This window comes from Sapajus apella, unplaced genomic scaffold (assembly GCF_009761245.1).
Source record: "Sapajus apella isolate SASKATOON/1434 unplaced genomic scaffold, GSC_monkey_1.0 scaffold24, whole genome shotgun sequence".
Classification (NCBI taxonomy): Eukaryota; Metazoa; Chordata; class Mammalia; order Primates; family Cebidae; genus Sapajus; species Sapajus apella.
Genome location: NW_022436964.1, coordinates 20,223,654 through 20,243,462, shown reverse-complemented (window position 1 = coordinate 20,243,462; position 19,809 = coordinate 20,223,654). Strand labels below are relative to the sequence as shown.

Below are 19,809 nucleotides of genomic sequence, written 5' to 3'. Positions count from 1 at the left end.
CTGTCTCTTAGGTAAGTAAACTTATAATGAAGATTTCTGAAGAGCTTTGTGTGTTATTCAATCACTAGGTGAACAGTCTATCCTTAACTATAATTTCTCAATTATTATTCTCTATGAGTTTTGAATCCCTAAATGCAGGGGCAGAAAATTAATCTCACATTTTGGTGCTTTTCATGCTTAGTTCTTTACAACCCTATTTGGTAAGAATCTGTTTCAAGATCCTGGAAGCATCTTGGCTATTTCCTGTTCTTTAATCCAACGCCAACCATAACTTGCTCATGACCCCTCTTTCAATGGTATGATGTTTTTAAGTTTGTAAAATATCATATATGCTATCTCTTGTGGTGTCACAACAGCCTCTTGAAGCAGGCCATCCTCAGGGGCAGAAATTCCTTCTCAGGCACCATGACACCTCCATCCTGTCTGCCATGGAACGCAACTTCAGGGATTTTTTTGTTTCTCTTACTCTCTTTCAACAAATAAACAAATAGAAAAGATCTTAAGCTGAGTTGAGAAACTGTCATCCTTTTTTCTTTAAGCACAAATTGACCTTCAACTTTCAATTTAAAACCTCACAGGGATAGGCAGAATACCACGTGTCTTCATGGGTGCAGTGACTAAAGATTGGAAGGCCTGACTCCTGCTGGCCGTCTTCCCTGGCTACTAACCTGGGAGGCCATGCATTTGCAACATCTCTCTGATTTACAGCTCTGGTTCCCTGGTCGTCTTCATCTGGCACAACCACTGACTCCAGCCTATGCTCTCTCTCTCTCCCCAGCCTCTCCCCTTGTCTTCTACGTGGTGAATTCCCTTGCTTTCGCAGAATTTCTGCTCACCGGGTGGGTCCTTTTGAGCTTTTGCATCTCTCTTTTATTTATTTATTTTTACCCACCGGCTTATTCCATGTGCACCATTGTCTGAATTGTCATGCATTTTGGATTTAATTCCAGATCGTCAAAGGCATGTTTTCAGCTGAACAAACCAAATGAAGTAAAAAGCTTCATCCCCTTTTACTTTATTCTCATTACCCATCCCAGCAGGGAGGATGAGTAAAGAATGCATCCTCTAGATCCTGAAAGAATTTCTAATATTCATTCTTTCTCCATAAGATACAGAGCTTAATCCTTCCTTTAGACATTTTCTTTTTTTCTAAATAAACAGGGCCTAATTGGAAAAAGCTGAGAGAGCTAAGCAGAAAAGAATAGAAAACATTTACTGAGCTTGGAAGTGCATATTGAATACTGCAGGAAATTTGCATATGGATTACTTGGTGAAAAAATAGAAACATTCTCAGCCCATTAGTTACTGTGATGGACTCCCACTGACTAAAATCCAAGTACTTTTGCCTTGTTTTCTCCAACTGTTCTTTTCTGTAATCATTTCTCTTTAACCACGGGGCAGCTATTCTGTTACTGCACTTTGTACTAAGGAAAAGACAACATAGAGATTGTAGCTGTGCCTAGTATGTGAGCAGACTGGCTCTGCTTTAATCCTCCAGCGAACATTGCACCATTATTTCTAAGCTTTGGCAGGAGGGTTGCCTCTCTATCGAGGAGCTTCTGGGTCACATCTGCAGGTCTGCAGTTGTGTTAAGTGACAACCCATAGATTTCTCCTGGGTGCCTCAGTTTCTCCAAATGCAAAAAGAAAGGGATAATGTTTAGCATCATTAATAGAGATGGGAAAAATCAATGAATATTTATAAAAGTAAATTGAGACCCTGGAATATAAGATCCCACAGAAATTCAAAGCATAATTAAGGTAGGGAGAACAGATTAGTGTTAAATATATGTGTGAAACACATTTTACATTTCCTTCCAACAAAGGCTGAATTTAATTTACTCCAAGTGAGGGGGAGAAAAAAGGGAAAAAAGTGGTATTGTGAATTAGGATTCTAAATTTGGATTTTGATATGTTGATTGGTATACTACAGACATAAAGCCACTTGTTTACTTTTTCAGCAGATGCATGTGTGTGTCTGTGTCTGTGTGTGTGTCTGTGTCTGTGTGTATGTGAGGTGGAGGAGATATATATATATATATATATATAATGGGCAAATCTAATTACCATTGGCAGTATTCCTCCAGGAAAGCCAACAGCAAGTACTAATGAAAGAATTGTTATCAAAAAGATGTTTTCAACAGCTTACTTTTAATCCATTGAAAAGTCATTAAATATGCATCGTCAGCTCTTTGCATTGCAGTATGAAGCAAGACCATTTGTACAAAGAAATATCCAGCATTGCCTGCAGAAAACATCTATATTACTGTGTCATTGTTTGAAGAAACAACTCAAACCCTCACTTCACAAAGGAATCACTGAATATTAAGAGATGTGGAAGTCAGTGTAAAGATCAAAATATCAATATCCATCAGCCCATTTTAGTCTATCCACAATGGCTTAGAAACAGTTGGAAAGAATGATCTGTGCAATATTGATCACATAAATGGAAAGAAATCCTAAGAGATAAAGGGGACCTTCTGTATATCGTAAATACCTAAGTGCTGCATATGTAACAATTTCTTAAAAAAAGATAAATATTCTCAAAAGATTCTGTCATAAAAAGAACACCTTATGGAAAGTCCAAGTTGACTTTTTTCCCCTGGCCAGATTCCCTTGATGCAAGTGAATCTTTCATTGGGGTAATAAAGACATGGCTAAATTTTCTGGTGAGAGACAGAATTTATCAAAGACTATATGTAGTGCAGACTTCTCAAATCCCGGAGAAATCCAAGAAATAGTGACTTGACTCTTCATCAGCCCAAGAGGACATCTTTATGAATATCTGAACCAGGAACTACCTAGGTAGCAATCACAATATGATTTTTTTTAACAAAGAAGAAATAAGATTTGCATAAGGGAAAAGCTGGGCTGGGGTTGTCAATTAGATCCCCCAGGACCTTACTAAATAAAGTGTGGCCTTTATTTAGTAAGGAGTTTTTTAGAAATATAGCATCCAGACCCCATCCCAGACCTGTTGAATCAGAGTCTGCTTTATAAGGAGCTCCCAAGGAGATTAAAGTCCAAGAAGCACTGCACTAGAATACCGTTTGGTATGTTATTGTTTCAGATATTATGTGTTGCTTCCATATAAAAATTACCTGATAAAGTCTCAGGAATTGACTTTTGGTCATTGAATAAATGATGATCCAAAGAGTGGCTTTAACATTTGGATAACCTGACTCATTATTACTCATCAATCCCAGAATTTGTAATTTTCATGTATTGAGCACCTAGCAAGTTCCAGGCATTGTGACAGGCTCTGGAAATAGATGAACAAAATAGATGCAGAACCCAGTAGTGGGCTGTTAAGCAGATGATTACTGAAATGTGTTTTTAATGGCAGACAGGTAAAGAATTAGGAAGGAAAAATATAGTGTGCAAAGAAGATGCAAATTAGGTGAGCCTGCTGAGGTCCGGTCTGGAACATCAGAGAGTGCCAGAGATCCCCTGGGTGGTGGTGCCTCTGGGAGGCTTCTGTTTCAAATGGGCCGCAAGTAGGCGGAAGAGCAGAGAGGTGGATTACAATTTCCCAGTAGTAAGGTGACCAAAAGTAATCTGACGTCAGCAAACCAGCTTTTTCCCCATAAACAAACATTTTATTGGCCATATGATTTTAGTTTTGAGATATCAAAAGCTTACATGGTTTGCTCAAATTAGAAAAATAATAAACACCAAAAGTCCAGGGAACATGCAAACAGAAGCTGTAGATAGGGCGTTTTTTCCAGATCTGCCTTGAGGATCGTCCTTCTCCAAATTCTCTCGGCCTGGGGGACCTGTGACTAGGCAGTTTCTGGTTTCCCCTCTCTCACCATGGTTGTCTAAAAGTTCCATCAGTGAGCCAGTGATCAGCTGAATCCCAGATCTGTCTTTACTGTGTCTTCAGCTAACCTCAAATCATCTAGAAAGGCATGTGTGTGTGTGCGTGTGTGTAGTGTGTGTGTGTATTGTGTGTGGTGTGTGTGTGTGTGTGTGTGTGTGTGTGTGTGTGTCTTCATGCTTCTTTCTCTCTTTGTCTCTCCTCTTTTCCCTGTTGAGGTTGCTTTTCCATCTCAGTCATTTCAAGTTTGAATTTGATTTGCATTTCTAAACTGCTAATTATACCAATTACTTGCAGTGCTTCTGCATTCTAAAAAGAAGTCTGAAACTGACCCCTTTTATTAAAGTCAGTGTCAGTTCACTCTGAAATTTAGAGCTATGGAGACAGGTCCCTTTTTCTTATTTTTTTTCTTGTATATTTTTAAAAGGCCAACTGCCAGTGACCATATTTCTCAGGTCTCAAATGCTCATGTTTCTAGTCATGTTTTTCTGTAGTCCAGCATACATTCTTTAACTAAATACTACTCTTGAAAGATCAAAAGGAGTACTCCCTGCTTTCATTTTGTTCTTGGCTGTAGCTCATGGATGGCTTGCTTTTTTTTCCCTTTCTTAATTTACAAAAAGCTTTCTTTTCTTCAGAAGAAAAAGAAGTGGCTCTGTGGATCATAAAGAGATCGTTAGCGTTTACTAATACAGTATGTTCTTAAGTTGCTTTACTACCACGTCTTTTCAGTATTATTTACTGAGCAGCTGAAATAATTGGGCTTTGAATTTTTAGATTACTATAAAGCAAGACCTATTGTCACTTATTGCTGGGTGTAATTGCACCATATGTATTTAGTGAAGCTATTTATTCATCTCCCTGGTGGATAACTTTGTCAGAATGAGTTGAGATATTTTCTGTGTGTGCAGTTAGAATCTAGAAAACATGCATTTCATGTCGAAATTAGAAATTATAGAGGGATTCACAAACATTTTTTTGTCTCCAGACCTGAGGGTCTGTTCTGTAAGTTTGTCTCATCTTTTATTATTCCCCATTGTTAGAACGAGCACTGTTCCTATGAATTTATGGTTATTCTGAGTGGATTTGAAGCCCTAGAAGCATAGTTTCAAAAACAGGAAAGAAAGAGAGGGAGGAAGGAGAAGAGAGGAAGAAGCATTTTAATATGAATGCCTTGGATTTAATTTTTAACAAGTCACTTGTCCATTATTTGATAGATCTGCATTGGGTGCTTACCACACACACTGCTGCATCATGAAAAGGGACAAGCCTGGTTCCTGTCATAATGGACTCACATTCCATGAGGATGCTATAAGGGCATGTATGTCAGAGACTAAACCTAACCACCAGGACAGAGAATGCTTTTCTGGAAAAGGAATATTTCAGCTACACTCTAAATAATGCATAGGATTTAACCAGGCAAATAAGAGGAAAACATTTTTCCAGGCAAAGGAAATAGCATGTGCAAATGCCCTGAGGTAAGAAGGGGCATGGCACCCTTGAGAAACTGAGCTGAGGGAGCAGGGGGCAGGGGAGGTAAGGATGAGGCTGAAGAAGTAGGGAGGAGCCGCACCAAGCGAGACTTATGGGCCATGGCGAGACTTTGAGCATTATCTGAAAACCAGGGAGAAGTCTTTGAAGAATTCTACACAAAAGAGGAACATTATTAGATTTCTAGTTTTCAAAAGTGACTCCAGCTGCAGTGTGACACCAGATGGTGAGTGAGGACAAGAGTGGGCGGGAGAGACCTTTTAGGAGATCACTGAAGTTGACCAGGTGGGAGACCATGGTGGCTTAGTCTAGGGAAGGTCAGAGGTTGATGGAGAGAAGTATTTACTCATGTTTGAGAGATACTTGCAGACTTGGATATTAGAGGTGGGTATGTGGGAGAGGGAAATGTCAAGAATGACTTGTAGGCTTTGGGGCTGGGTGAATAGAGAGCAGGGAGTGAAGACTCTGGGGGAAAAGGTCATTGTTAAGTGTTGGAATAGGTACTTTGAGGTGCCTGTAGGCCTTCAATATAGAGACATTGAATAGGTAGTGGAGCTTGGAGTTCAGAGAAGAGATGTAGGTAAAATAGTAAAATGAACTATTTTTCTCTTTCTTGAGGAATTTTGCCTCAAAGAAAAGTGAAAGTGCTACAACAAATATTTAGGCAAATACTCCATTGATTTATTATTTTTCCAAAAAAGATGATTTGTTGAGCACCTAATATGTACTAGGCACCTGTTAGATTGTGGGAACTTCTAAAACATCTTTCTTTTTTCCATTAATAAAGTTACTTTGAAGAAAAGCTAAGCTAAGTATGCACCTAAGAAGGGCAAAGTTTTGTTACTGTTGGTAATTCTTTTTCTTTTTTTGTTTATTTTTCCTTTGTTACTGTTGGTAAATTGGTAGTAATTCTCAGGATCCTATATTTGATAAAATGAAAAGGGATCTTGCTGTAAGATATTTCATTGTTTGGCTGAATGTGCAATCTTGTAGATTCTTCCAGAATTGCCATGTTGACTGTTTTATGCCAGGTATCATTTTGGATTTTTTTCTCAGCAGCCCAGGCTGGTGAGTGGCTCACAGATGCATACCACATTTGTTTTTATTTGAGAGGTATAGTTAGTTAAAAGGAAGATTATGCCAAGGACATAAGGCTCACAGTACTTTCTAGTCATTGCTAGTGGTTTAATTCTGTGCTCAGATTTTGATGAGAATGATTACTATCATTTAGGATAGTTGGTCTTTGTGAATTTAAATTATTAACATATTTTACTTTGTAAGAGAAAAAGAAAGAGAGCAACTGGATTCCTCCTAAGACATGTTTCTTTCCTTATCTCCTTAACCCCTTGAAAAGTAACATTCCTTTGGAATTACATGGAGGGAATGCTTGGTTAAATAACTGAACCAAAAGGCCATGATCCCAGCTGAGGCTCTTTACTTACTAGCTGTGTGACTTTGGCAAGTCACTTAAACTCTCTACATCTCAATTTCCTTCACTTGTAAAATAGGAACAATAATGTTAGATAATTTGAATATATATGGATGATGATAATGACTAACATTTATCGAGAATTTACTATGTGCTAAATACTTTCCTGCCAAAATTGTTGGCCTGGTAAAATGGCAAGGAGATAGTGTAAAGGGAGAAACATATCATGGAAACAACTCATTTTACTAATTCTTTTACTTTTTGTGGAAATAATAAACAATAGTAGTTAAATTCAATGCAAAGACCAACTACTCTAAATAATTAGACCCATATTCTCATCAAATTTAAAGTATCCGAGATGATGAAATAGTCTCATTTATCCCAGACTTTATAATTTTAGGCAGAATTTTTCATAGACCTGTTATTCTTGTGATAATTGGAGTCAAGTTCCACAGAGAGGGAGTGGAAGGTGTACTAAGTAGAACAGTCAGGGGCATTGAGGTTACAATTGTGAGCCAAGGTATTTTCATAAGAATTATAGGGATCAAAGTGCAGTGCATGCATGACAGTGACTGAATAACACGCGGGTCCTAAGACCTAAAAGTGGAAAGAGTTAGTGGATTTAATGACAGCTTCTTACCCATGAGTGAACATATAGGAAGAAGGGCATATAAGAAGAAAAGGCAAAGTGTGAGAGAGATTTCCTCATCAACCAACAGAGAGAGAGACATTCAGTAATGGGATAGAGTAGTTTAAAATCAGGACAAGAAAGGAGAAGAGCAAGTGGAAAGAATGAAGGATTTTCTGAGTCCCTGCTGTGTGCCAGCAAGGGCTTGTGATGGGGGAGCTATGCAGAAAAGTTCCACCTTGAAAGAAAAAAAAAAAAAAAACTGGAGATGATGCATTTTTGAAGCAAGTGAGTGGTTTTGATGAACCAGTGTGGGTTGTCACAAAAGATTGTCAATCCTAGGACGATGGAGCTGCAGTGAAGGCATCACTCTGAGGTCTTCCCTTTGTAATGGCCGCCAGGGCTAATGCAAGGTTTTGAGTCCCATTATTTTCATATCTCCTTCTTTTTTAGGCAGCCAGTCACAGATGATTTTTAACAAGAATTACAGGATTTATATTTAAGAAGTGCATAATGGAAATCGATGGCTTTTTGTTGAGAAAAGCACAGTGTCAGGAAAATATCGCTGCCACTCTCTTTCCCCCTGTCGCAATGGTGGAAATTTTACATTTGAAAGTGAAAAGGCTTAAGATATAATTTTTTAATCCCATCTTTCCTGCCCACTTGCATCTCTTCCAAAGCTTGTCAGGGCCAGATCTGGAATAGCAAGAGCCATTAAAAATTTGGCATCTTGCACTCCGTTTTTTGGAATAAACTCAGTGTGGGCCAATTTATGGTAAATTATTCTCTTCGTGTGTGAATTTCCTTTTCTCTCTTGGCAAATTCATGCTTGCTTCTACACCCCTGCACACAGATCTTAAACACACACATTTATTACAGAATCTGTGTGGGATATGTGTGCAAGTGTTAAAGTGTGTGCCCATGGCTGTACCCACAAATGCATATGCACATATTTGCACCTATGTGCCTATATGATGAGCAAATTGACTTAAACAGTTTGTCTTGGAGGTTTGTGTTGCTGTATGTATGTTAGCATACATTCTGTTGCAACCCGCAAACAGTTTCTCAGTCAAGAGATGACAGAATTCAGCAATCATTTTGGGAAACACCATAGTAAATAAATATATTGCTTAGTTCTGTTAAACCAAGCATGCCAATTCTTAATAAAACTGAAGGCAAGCAGTGGCAATTCTCATCTTTGCAGTCAAAGACAATTAATTACTGGGCAGGCAAGTCCATTGCCAACAGGGAAGACAGAGCCAAGGCTTTGCTTCAGCCTGTGTGCTTTGAACACAAACCCTGTAGCCAAGCATAGTTATAACCTGGGACACCGGATTGGAGTCTCTGCCTCCCATTCAGAGAGGTTGGTTATAGGATGGTGGACAGAGGCATGGCATCATGGGAAACTGCTTGACCTGTTCTTTGGGGACACTTGACTCAGGGCAATTGAGGGCAAGGTCGAAAAGATCTTTTTTTCTTTGCATGAGAAACTCTGATGAGAGGCTCTTTCCTGGCACATTTGACAGCATATTAGCTCAGCTTTTAAAGGGCAATTCAAAACAGTTTCTTTTCCTTTATGTATGAAGAAGGCACACATTTATGTGCCTTGAATTATTGCTAATAACATGTTCCCAATAGATCTGTGTGTTTAGCTCCAGTTTGGAAAAGGGAGTGGTAGGAAAACAGCTCACTTACTTCACCAGTGTGCTAAAGATTTCTCAGAACATCAATAAAGAAGTAAATGCATCACATTCACAAAAAATATAACCATATGTTGTTATTAGTATTTTTCCTTGTGTGGTTAAATATTAAAACAATTAAAGATACATTTTACAGTGGTTCTGTAGGACATTAAAATTCAACATCTAAAGCCTATAAATGCATCTTATAAAAGCTTTTGCAGTGTTGACCATTTAATGTCATCATGAGCAGTAACTAACCCAACCTAATTAAAAGGCCTTAATGAGCTTACTGCACAAGGAAGTCTAGGAAATCAATACGCTTTCTTACAAAGAGTTCATTCTCTCCATTTTCTTCAGCATTTATTTAGCAAATAATCTACAATCACTTGCCAAGTACATGCCAAGCACTGTACCTAGTGCTGGCAACAAAAGTATTAATAAGACTCAGTACCTTGTCCTTATAAAGCTCACAGCCTAGTAGGGGAAACAAACAATCCAATTACTGTACTTCCAAGTGTTAGTAAGGCAGTAGGCAAAGCATGGTGGGGATGTGTGGTCACTGATCTGTTCTGCCTTGGCAAAAGCCTCAAGGAAGGCTTCCCAGAGGAGGCGGCACCAAGCTAAAGGGTTAGTAGGGATGTAATCAGGCACAGGAAGTAGTATATGCAAAGGTGAGAGGCAAAAAGCAACATTCTGCTTAGTTAGGGAATTGCAGCTGGGCTGGCCTGGAGCCCAGGTTGGAGATGTGGGGGAAGAGGGGACAGGCCTGATCACATTATGCTAAGCCATAGGTCTCATACTTTTTCCTCCCCCTTCCCTTCTTTGACCTGTAGTCTCTGTTTTGTTGTTGTTGTTGTTGTTTTTCTGCTTTTTCCTTCATTTTGCATAATTATTTGTCTTTTACTTCATCTTTCCCTTTCTGACTTCTGAAAGTCGAAAATATATTTCTGAGGCAGATCATTTGGAGAAACTAGAGTTACAGAGAATGCTTCTGACGTTTATTTTAAATACAAAAATTATTACCTAAAATCGAAAGGATGAATTCTCCAACCTTCTCTCAGCTTCCTCACCTCCCCAATAGTCACCTCATTTTTATATATAGAAAATAATATGGGGGTGTTCGAGCAAGCAGGGTCAGACTCCAAGTTATTCTGTATGTATTTCTATCTCCTGGAACACATTATGAATGCAGGAAAGGTAAGATGAAAACTAATGTTACTTTTGCATCATCTGCAGAGCCTAATGAAGCACTGAATGTACATGAAACTCAATATGTGCATGAGAAACATCAATACGTCCATGAATGGATGAGGGAATTGGTCACTTGGTATAGCTTGTACTTAGAGTTTGAAACAATTATTTTCCTTAATATAGAGTAGTAAAACATCTGAGTACTGCTTTTATTTGTGTGCTTTATACTTTATACTTTTTATTTTGATCACCACATAGCCAGGTATAATTCCATATACATGTATCTATAATATATAAGCATAATACTTTTGATATGTTATCAATACATGTCACCACATAGCCAGGCATAATTCCATATACATGTATTATATATATATGGAATACACGTATTATGTATAAGAAGTATTATGCTTATATATTATAGATACATGTATATGGAATTATACCTGCCTATGTGGTGATCAAAAACACAGGTACACAGAAAATTAAATACTTTGATTCCTTTTAGCTATTGCTATGGTTTGAGTATGATACCCGGAGCTTATGTGTTGAAAATTTGGTCCACTATGTGTTAGTGCCGTGAGGTGGGGCCTTTAAGAAGTGGTTAGATTGTTAAGAGGGATTAATGTTCCCATGGGCCTGGGTTAATTATCACAGGAGTGAGTGAGTTCTCACTCTAATGGGACTGCATTAGTTGTCTCCAAAGCAGGCTGTGGTCAAGTGAGGTCATCCCTTATGTTTTGCCCCCTTTTCTCACATGCCGACTTCCCCTTTGGCCTCTCTGCTACAATATGACACAGTATGAAAGCCCCCAGCAAATGCTGCTGCCATGCCCTTGGACTTCTCAGTCTTCTGAACTGTGAGTTAAATAAACTTATTTTATTATTATTATTATTTTTATATAAAATACCCAGTCCGTGGTATTCAGTTCTAGCAACAGAAAATGGACTAAGACAGGTATGTTTATGCAGAGCTAATTACATAGCCATGAAACATATTTGCTCTACTGGCATGTTATCAAATGCATTTTTTTACTGTCTGTCAACCCCTGAAGTATACATGCTTTTGTGGATATATATTCACAAATTGCATGAAATCAATGCTAATAAATAACAGCAGCAACAAAAACTTATTGTTTTGCTTACACAACCTCCAGGCAACCAGTTTTTATTATTTACCTACTCACAGAAATAATTATTCACTTGAAATTGTAGTTTTCTGGCATTGTATTGATATAACATGAATAACATATGATACCTTATATGTGTATAATGGCTAGAGAGGGCCATATATTATGTCTTAAATATCAGTGTTGCACTGTGAATATTCTGTTTCTAGTCATGATAAAATGCCCATGATGAGGTTCCATTTGTCCCCAGCTCCTTTCAGTGTTACAAACCAGACATTTGATAATTTCCATAAACATTTAATATGGTTCAAATGCTGGCACAGAAATAACATATTTCTCTCTACATTGTCTTGTGGCTTCTTGAAAAGTTTTTCCATTTTCATTTTTTAAGTTGAACTCTCATTAATTTTGCAACCTTATTTAAAGGACCCTTTTAAGAATCAGCTGCTTCCCCATGACCCAAATGTTAGAAAACAACAAATTCCTTTAAACCAGTACGAAACATGTATGTACTGACCATTTCAGTAACCCTGAATAAATAAGCCGAACAACAAGCCAGGAAGTTGTATTTATGAGCTAGTTAATAGGTCCGTTTTGTACACCAGATTATTATACAAAGGAAAAACACAGTAACTCACATCTCTTTATTACAGTTTAGGAAAACATTACAGAAAGAGTTTGATATTAATTCTGCAACATTTTTAATAGTTCCAGATAATCTGGGTAAATGAGGACTGTAGGCCACTTCAGAATGCCAGTTGACTGGTATGCACTCAGTGAGTGAGTGACTCATTGAGACCAAAGTGTCATAGCCTTTTCTCTTCTCCACCTGCCCCATCCAAACCCAGGGTCAGGGAAACTTTGAAGATTGTTGTAGGACATGCAAGTGAAAATCTGTTTAGCTACCTGGAACTTTTGGAAACTCAGTTTGGGTTACACTGATTTCCCTCAAGTTAAGAGGACTCTCAAATTAACCAGGGACGACCCTATCCTAACTTTAAATAATTTTCTAATGAGGCAGTTATTATTCTGGATAAAACCTTTGAAATGTTATAAAATCAGATATTACCTTTTGGCAACCAAAAGGAAACACAGAAACTCATGAGTGCAGTGCTCTGTTAAGGACACAAGTGTGATTTGACTGTAGCATGAGTAAAATCGCAAAGCAAGAATACATAGAGACATGGTCTCTATTCCCATCGTGGAGTTATTAGTCTGCATAAAACAAGGAGCAGAAGGAATTCCCTATTATTCCATGTAATCGATTCATGAATTAGATGCTTTTGAAAAGCCTCAAAACATTTGAATGATTTTCTTTTTCTCTCCTTATGTAGCACTTTCTACAAACTGATATAAATATTAAGATTTGCTAGAGCATCCAGTACTATTAAGAATGCATTGGAGGCTGTGCACGGTGGCTCACGCCTATAATCCCAGCACTTTGGGAGGCTGAGGTGGGTGGTCACGAGGTCAGGAGTTTGAGACCAGCCTGGCCAGCATAGTGAAACCCCGTTTCTACTAAACATACAAAAATTAGCCGGGCTTGGTGGTACACACTTACAATCTCAGCTGCTTGGGAGGCTGAGGTAGGAGTGAGGTTGAGGTAGGCTGAGGTTGCAGTGAGCCGAGATAGTGCAACTGCACTCCAGCCTGGGTGACAGAGCAAGGCTCTCTCAAAACAAAACAAACAAACAAAAAGGAATACACTGGAAACAGAAACCAGAGTAGCACAAGGTGAGCCGTATGTCCAAATGCGAAGTCTGTGGAAGGAGAAACAAAATCAGATGGCCCTAGTGTGCTTCTACAGTCTTTCTTGTGATTCTTGGTCTTTTTTTTCTGACCTTTCTTCTACTTTTTTTCCCTATGATTTTCCCACCTACATTTTAAAATTAGATTTAACTGTTTCGCAATCTAACATGTAAAACTGCCACAGTCTGTTTCTTTCCTTTAGTATTTTATTAAGTTTCTAGTTCTTTTATGTCATTTCTTCTTTTTAAAATCCCACTATACTATACATTTTCAAGATTAGGGTGACCTAATGATCCCTAGAATGTTGCTGCTCAAAGTGTAACCTTCAAACATCCACCATTTAGAAGTATCACGTGGGAGACTGTTAAAAATCCCGGATCTTGGGTCCCACATAGCCCTACTGAGGCAGAGTCTGTATTTTAACAAGTCTACCAGGTGAAGGTAGGAAGCACTGCTCTAGAAAGAAGCTTCCAGAACTAAATCCCAGCTGAAAACACTCATCAGCTTTCTCACCTCTCCTCAAGTGTATAAGGTGGCCCTTTGACCATCTTTTTCTGAGTCACAGAAGTGATCTTTCACTTACAGCTTTGAGGTATGTGCTTGATTCAAGTGGACTTGAACTCTTGGACTTACTGTGGAAGTCACCTTGACAGTATCTGCAGGATTAGAAATATTCGCTGATCCTCCTGCTCATGCCATTCTTCTCTGTTATCTTTGGGCTGTGTGTGGAGATGTGAACTGGCATATAATTTGTCAGTCAGTTCTTGCTGCATAGCTTGGCATCAGACATCACTAATGGGATTAATTGGTCTTATTGACGAAATTGTGAAAGTGTGTACCTCCCAGGGTCGTAAACACTAAGGCTTAATTCAAATCAAATGTATATTTTAAAAAGCATGTCCGGCATCATCGACTCCTTTCTGTTTGGATTTCATTGACATTAGCAATGGTATGGAAACCTGATCAGGAAAGGTTTGCTGTTATTACTGCTTTGAATATGAACTTAGGCTTCTCAGCACTCTAAGTAGCTGATTAAGGGAGGGAGTAATATTCTACTTAATTATTGGTTACACATATGGAATAAATCCTATTTTAATGGTGTCTAATGAGCCTTTCATTTTTAGAACCTTATACAAAAACCTCTAATAGAAAGGGAAAGTAATATTTCAAAGGTCATCTTAATGCCACTTGATGTCAACAATCTGTAATCAAGCCAATATATATAGATGATGATTACAGTCCAGTTATGATTCTTTAAATATAAAATAATCTAAATTAGCATAGTGGTACAAGCTAAGGTTCTTTAGGTTTGCAATAACAAACTTTCTAATTAAAGTTTGTTACTTGAAAACAACCTCAGAGTTAAAGAAATTTTTCTCAAAGTGAGGCTTCATGCAATGTGGTATTTTCAAAACCCATGAGTATAAGTTCTGTCACTTACAGTTTCATGCACCATTCCCGTATGTGTCCGCAAAGCCACTGATATGTGCAAATAGAAAATGATGGCTTCCCTTCTGTGCTTTTTCTCAACAGGGGAATATAATGGGCAGTAGAAATATGGGATGTTTTATTGGTCAGGAGGCCACTGAGGGAACTTGTGGGCACACCTATTTCAGAACTAGACACCTGCCTGGTAGCAGATTAAAAAGTTGGGAATTTAAAGAGTCTCCAGTAAGAGTTGGAGATTCCGAGATTTTGTGCTTTTTGCCCTGCTCTGTAATGGAGAAGACTTTTCCATCCTAGGATGGTTGCTGCTACACTAGTCCATGCAGCTCTTGTTAGAAATGGGTAAATTCTACAAAACACTTTACTTTTGTCACAAGATTTTCATCAATAAATGGACAGTGATCACAGTATGAATGGCATTTCCTAACTCACCTGGTTACACTGTGGTAGTGTTCATCAGAATATCCAAATCTTCTTGAGGGCTTGTTAGCAGTCAGATGGCTTTCATTTTTAGACCCTTACACAAAAGCCTCTAATGGACATTTTTCTCGAAGTGAGGCTTCATGCAATGCAGTATTTTCAAAACCCATGAATCTAAGTCTATACACTATTCTATAGGTCTAGGATGGGGCCAGAGAATTTATATTTCTGACAAGGTGACGCCAATGTTGTTGGTCTAGGGACCTCTTTGAGAACCACTCCTCAGGGGTGCATCAGCATGTAACCTGCCCAGTTGTACATATTGACCTTGCTTCCATGCCCATAGGGCTTACTCAGTATTTGTTGGGGAAAAATAATGCTATTTAGATAAAATTACTAACATAGGGGAAATTTTCTAGCAAGAAACTTGGTATAGAAATAAGTCCTCTATGCACACCAGGCCCCTTTTCCACCACTGCTGCTCCCTACATGTAGTTCACTCTGCATTTGTCCCACTTATGTTCTGTTCAGCCACCTTCTGTTTCCCCCTTAGATTCTAAGGGTTGGTTTGTTGACTGGTGTTTCTCGTGTTTTCCTGTATGTAGCCTGTTTTTGAACTTTGGGCAAGCTTTGGCCTGATAATTCAGTCATGTGTCACTGAGTCCTGGGCTCATGGTCTACAGCTAGCCCAGGAAGCAGAAGACCTGAAAATGGGATATTATTCAATTTTGGGTAGGAGTTGTCCAGTGGCAGTGATGCAAGCAGTCAGCTGACAGTGTGGACCTTAGGTTTCAGGATGGACTTGAACTTTGGGAACCTCAATGAGAAAGCCTCTGCATCTGGCCAAACCCAAGGAAACACTCCTAATGGTCCTGGCTTCCCTAAGCTTAGATGTCCATTTACAAGGTGAGACATGCTCACTCATGAAAGATTTGGAAAACATGAAATAAATAAGAAAGTTAAAAGGCATCCATTTGTTCAGACAGCCAAAGAATCCAATTTTGGTATATTTCATAATAATCTTTTATAAGCCTACCTAAATGTTGTTTTATTTTTAATGCATTTGCATTTAATTGAACTTATAAATCTAGGGGTAAAACTGCCCAAGGGAGGGGAAATTCTTGTGATGAATTACAGGGTTGTTCCCATAATAAATGATAATGATTCATGATAAAATTGTTTGCTTTCAAGTTTCATCCAGATGCCGTTAGAGAAATGAACAGCACCTCCTTTCTCTTTTTGCAGAATTGTCAGTGTGACAAGTTCATTCAGGTGTGGTGCGTTGCACACTCCTGTGATGAGTTGGATATTTGGCACCTCACTAAGTCATTTATTAATCCTTTAGTGCCTGATTTTACTGGTCTTAGGTTCTATGGTTCCTGCAAGTGAATTTTGTCAACAAGAGTAAGCTGGCGCTGTTATGTTGTGAGCCCCTGACTATATGAAATTGCCTTTCTTCTGCCTTTATTCATATAACATAATGAGGACAAACCCTTCCTTCATAATCTTTTCTCCTGAGAATATTGTAATGCTATTCTATGGTCTTCTGCCTTTTCTTGTTACAGAGGAAGCATCTGATATCAGCTAGATTTTGATTATTTTACACATAATCTTTTTGTTGTCATTTTCAGTCTGGGTGCCTATATTTTCTTCTATCCTTGCTATTTGAACATGGTCAGGATGAATCCCAGCACTTTGGGAGGCTGAGGTGGGCGGATCACGAGGTCAGGAGATCGAAACCATCCTGGCCAACATGGTGAAACCCCTTCTCTACTAAAAATAAAAAAAAATTAGCTAGGTGTGGTGATGTGTGCCTGTGATCCCAGCTACTCAGGAGGCTGGGGCAGGAGAATCACTTGAACTAGGGAGTTGGAGGTTGCAGTGAGCCGAGAACGTGCCACTGCAGTCCAGCCTGGTGACAGAGCGAGACCCTGTCTCAAAAAAAAAAAAAAAAAAAAAAGAAAGAAAAGAAAATGGTCAGGATGTCTTGAGATACTGTTCGTTTTGCACTGATTTGCTTGGAATGCAATAAGCCCTTTGGTCTTTGAATATTGCTTCTGTTAATAGTAATCATAGCAATTAGTTGACTTTTAACTGAATATTTAAGTGGATATTTAACTGGAAAGAACTTGGAAATGGTATTCTTACATATAGTTTATGCTGTATCAGGTGAACAGTTTGAATTCATCAGAGACATGCCTTGGATCCTTCTAATCCCTCTATAGTAGAACTAGGGATCTTGTTTTATCCTGTACTCACAGAAACTTCATTAATCCTATTCTGAAGTAGTTCTTCACTCTCATCGTGGTGCTGAAACAATGCAGCTTTCTCTCAGACCAAGATTGGGGTGACTGTGGACCAGAGTGGATGTGGGGCCTACTCGGGTTTGGGAATGCGCCCCTGGAGCTGGCCCCAAAATGGAATCCACCCTACAAAAGAGCCTTGCTAGAAACTAGTCTACAGACTTGGCGTGTCTAAAACCACAAGCTCATTTCAGACCTAAGTGTGGTCCACCAGGTGATTCCAAGTCAAATAAACTGAGCTCCAAGAGTTTTCTCTGAGTCGTCATTCAAAGAGAACCCTAAAAACAGAGGTTTGTTCAGCAGAGGCCTCTTAGCTATGAGTTGAGGGTTAATTTTGATTCCCTTTATTCTTAAATTTGAGAGTCACTTGAAAACCTGCAGAAATGAGCCCCCTAATTCCTCTCTCCCTCTAGTGACGTTTCCTTTTACTCTGCTGAAAAAGTAGTTGGCTTCGTCAGCATTCATCTTCTGTTCAGGCTAAATTTATTTTTATGTGAAATAGAAATCAGGAAAACACCAAAATTATTTTAAGCAAAATATCAAAATTGAAATAAACCAACATATGTCTGTGAAACATGTATAACTCTCAATCAAAAATAAGTGCAACTTTCATAAATTTCTTAAAATACCCCAGCATGCAAAATCTGGACAACTTAAATAGATGGAGTTATGACATGTTTAATTACTTTTTTTTACTTAGTTCATCCTTTTCTTAAAAATGAAAATTCCAATAACCAAAACCTGGCCAGTTCTAGGTCATTCTGTTGTGAACAATGTCCTCTACCATCTATGATAGTAAGAAAACCAAAGAGTTTTAGAAAATTTCTTGCAGCAAGGTTAATTCATATCTGCTAATTTTGAATGGAAACCATATGGAACTTACTTTCCTTCCTTACCCACCCTCACCCCCCTGCATTCCTCTATAAGAAGTGAGTCTTCTTAATTGCTTTAAATGTATTATGCTTCATTCTGGTAGGTTTTCCATATTTCTCAGTTTGCCTTCCAGTGGGAACTCAAATGGGATTAAAACTGTCTAAGTAACATAAATATTCTGGGGTTTAGCACCAAAGAGAGAGTTGAAAGATAAATCCCCATCTCACCTTTATGCTTCATTTATAGGCTTTCTCTAACACGTTCTCTTTATTAGATTGTTACTCCAAAGTTTGACCCTATTAATAGTAGCTGATATTTTGTCCTTAGAAGACATTAAGTAAATGTTACTGTCAATAAATGTTATTGACAAACCAGTGACACATTTATTGAAATCTTAAGCCTTTCATCTTCTTTTCCTCATGAATTAGATAACAAAATGTTTAAAAAATAAAACAAAGATTAGAATATTACAGTACTTTATTTGGAAAATGGTTTTGCACTAAATGAATTGTCTGTCTTTTACCTTCTTTTATAAAACGTGTTAAGAACTTTATCTCATTAGTCTTGGCATTACCATATATGTTAACATGGTCACTCTTTTGCGAGTTGGAAAAAACTTACAAATATAGTTAAGGAAATTTGTGGTCATATTGATCTAGTGGACACATGTCTTTTTCATCCTGGACTCATGAATCTTCAATTCTCCTTTTTTTCATATATCACTCTGATTTTTTATTAGTTTATTAGTTGTCAAAAAGTTTCTTCCTTTCCAGTTCCTTCAATTTAGACCAATTTGGAAATGGAAAAGTGTGTTAATTTTCAATACACCTTTAAGACACACATGACTGTTTTTTTAATTAACAGAGCCAGATGGCTCACAGTGAATTCTCTCTGACATAAGTAATCACAGAAATCAGCTTGGGACCCAAATCTGGTACCGAAAGTGGCATCTATATTCAATGGAAAAATGCACTTCACATAAACATTTGGATATTTTTAGAAGCAATATTTATTACTGTTTGGGTTTGATTTTATTTTATCATTTTAGGCAAAGTACAAATGAAGGACTTTTTTTTTTTCCTGTCCCCTAGGCTCAAACATTCAAGGTCCTTCTCAACAACCAAAAATTGTTTTCTTTTTGCAGTTTGAAGGTTGCAAGAAGGCCTTTTCAAGGCTTGAAAATCTCAAGATCCACTTGCGGAGCCACACAGGCGAGAAGCCCTATTTGTGCCAGCATCCAGGTTGTCAGAAGGCCTTCAGTAACTCCAGCGACCGCGCCAAACACCAGCGGACGCATCTGGACACTGTAAGAATGGCAGGAGCTTTCCACTTTCCAGCCCAGAGTCCAGTGTGAGGAAGTGCCTGCTTGATAGTGGGCTGGTGAAATGTTTGCTTTATGGTCTGCAGGTTACAGGGACAATGCCAAGGGCGGCAGTGGAGCCTGGTAAAAGGCCAGATGGGGTCCTATTTGGCTGTTTCATTTTTCTGTAGTAGCAGGTTATTCTAAATATTACAACCTCCTGGGACAAAAGGGTTTTTCGGTCATTGCTATGTACAAAGCATAAGCAGTTTAGGGGCTGTCCTGTAGTAGATTTCAGTACTGAGAGTGATCAGTAGAGACTGGCATTAAACTCAGTATTCAGATATCA

General features: G+C 38.4%; 1 protein-coding gene across 1 annotated transcript in view; it reads left to right on the top strand.

Moving 5' to 3' along the window:
- GLIS3 (GLIS family zinc finger 3) overlaps positions 1–19,809 on the top strand; it is a 486,336-nt gene that overhangs the window by 356,060 nt on the left and 110,467 nt on the right. The window contains exon 5 of the mRNA XM_032291036.1: positions 19,305–19,466. Coding sequence (XP_032146927.1) covers positions 19,305–19,466 — 162 coding nt within the window. The remainder of the gene's footprint in view (positions 1–19,304; positions 19,467–19,809) is intronic.